This window comes from Metarhizium robertsii (genome assembly GCF_000187425.2).
Source record: "Metarhizium robertsii ARSEF 23 chromosome Unknown MAA_Scf_28, whole genome shotgun sequence".
NCBI classification, from domain to species: Eukaryota; Fungi; Ascomycota; class Sordariomycetes; order Hypocreales; family Clavicipitaceae; genus Metarhizium; species Metarhizium robertsii.
Genome location: NW_011942169.1, coordinates 56618 through 57655, shown reverse-complemented (window position 1 = coordinate 57655; position 1038 = coordinate 56618). Strand labels below are relative to the sequence as shown.

General features: G+C 44.5%; 1 protein-coding gene across 1 annotated transcript; it reads right to left on the bottom strand.

Annotated features, from left to right (window-relative positions):
* Positions 1 to 259: 259 nt before the first annotated feature.
* MAA_10311 (Chloroperoxidase) lies at positions 260 to 823 on the bottom strand (the record flags this gene model as incomplete). The annotated part of the gene is made up of 1 exon (XM_007828309.1): positions 260 to 823. The coding sequence occupies one exon, from the start codon at positions 821 to 823 to the stop codon at positions 260 to 262; it is 564 nt and encodes a 187-aa protein (XP_007826500.1).
* Between the last annotated feature and the right edge of the window lie 215 nt (positions 824 to 1038).

Sequence of the window (1038 nt, the reverse complement as noted above, 5' to 3'; positions counted from 1 at the left end):
ATATATAATATTAAGTAAAAAAAAGGATTTTAAGTAAATATACTTAACTTATTATAATCTTAAAATTATTAAGGTAAACCTAGAAGTAATAGCTAAATATAAAAAACTAGAAGCTAAAGCAGAATAACTTAATATATTATATTCTTACTAACCTTACTTCTACTCACTAACTCCCTAGTCTCCCTTTCCTTCTAGTTACTAACACTATATATCACAAAGTGATCTTGTGAACCCTAAAACAATAACGCAGGTGTAACTTCTAAAGCATACCCATTACATCTAATCTTGTCTTTTCACCCGTAACAGCCGCCACAACTGGCGCTAAATCTAGCACACCTATAGTTCGCTCTGAACGCTTCCACCCCAACTCTTCAGGTAATCTCTCCTCTGTTAACCATACTTTTACGCGGTCCTTAGGTGCTTTCCAAGTCTGTACAGAGGGCATGCTGAGAGCAGATGGCACTTGACCCTCCTTCATCATCATTAGCAACAGGCCAGCCTCCGTCAACGCTAGTACTTCATGTTGGGTTGGTATTTTCTGTGGCGCGGATAATGCCTCCACACGGGCGCGACTTTTTGCGAGAGACGCAGCGTTAAGGTAGTCTGTTGGACTATCGTCTAGGAGGGCAGATACCCGTGCGGGGACCACGGCAATGTTCTTCTCTGTAGGCGTCACATCATTGCGTGTTAGGGAGGCAATATGCTGTATAATACCGGGTGTATTAAGGTCCTCAAGGTTAAAGGTATTTTTGCCCCAGGCAAGCATAAACGCGCTCGCAGGCCCCATGCCGTATAAGGGTTCTAAATTGAGGCCTTGGGCCATAGCGGTGCCAAACTGTTGTGCCGTGAGGTTTCGGCCGTCATGTGGTCTTTTTGGTTAGCTTTGCTAGTATATCTGTAACGTTATAGGACTTGGAACGTACAGGTAGCCATGATTAGCCAGTGTGTTTAACATTGGGCAGGGACCGCGAGAATCATCTGGGCCTGGGGCTTGCCATGGTCTTATGCCCTGTGCTGTAGCGACAGCCAAGGCAGCCA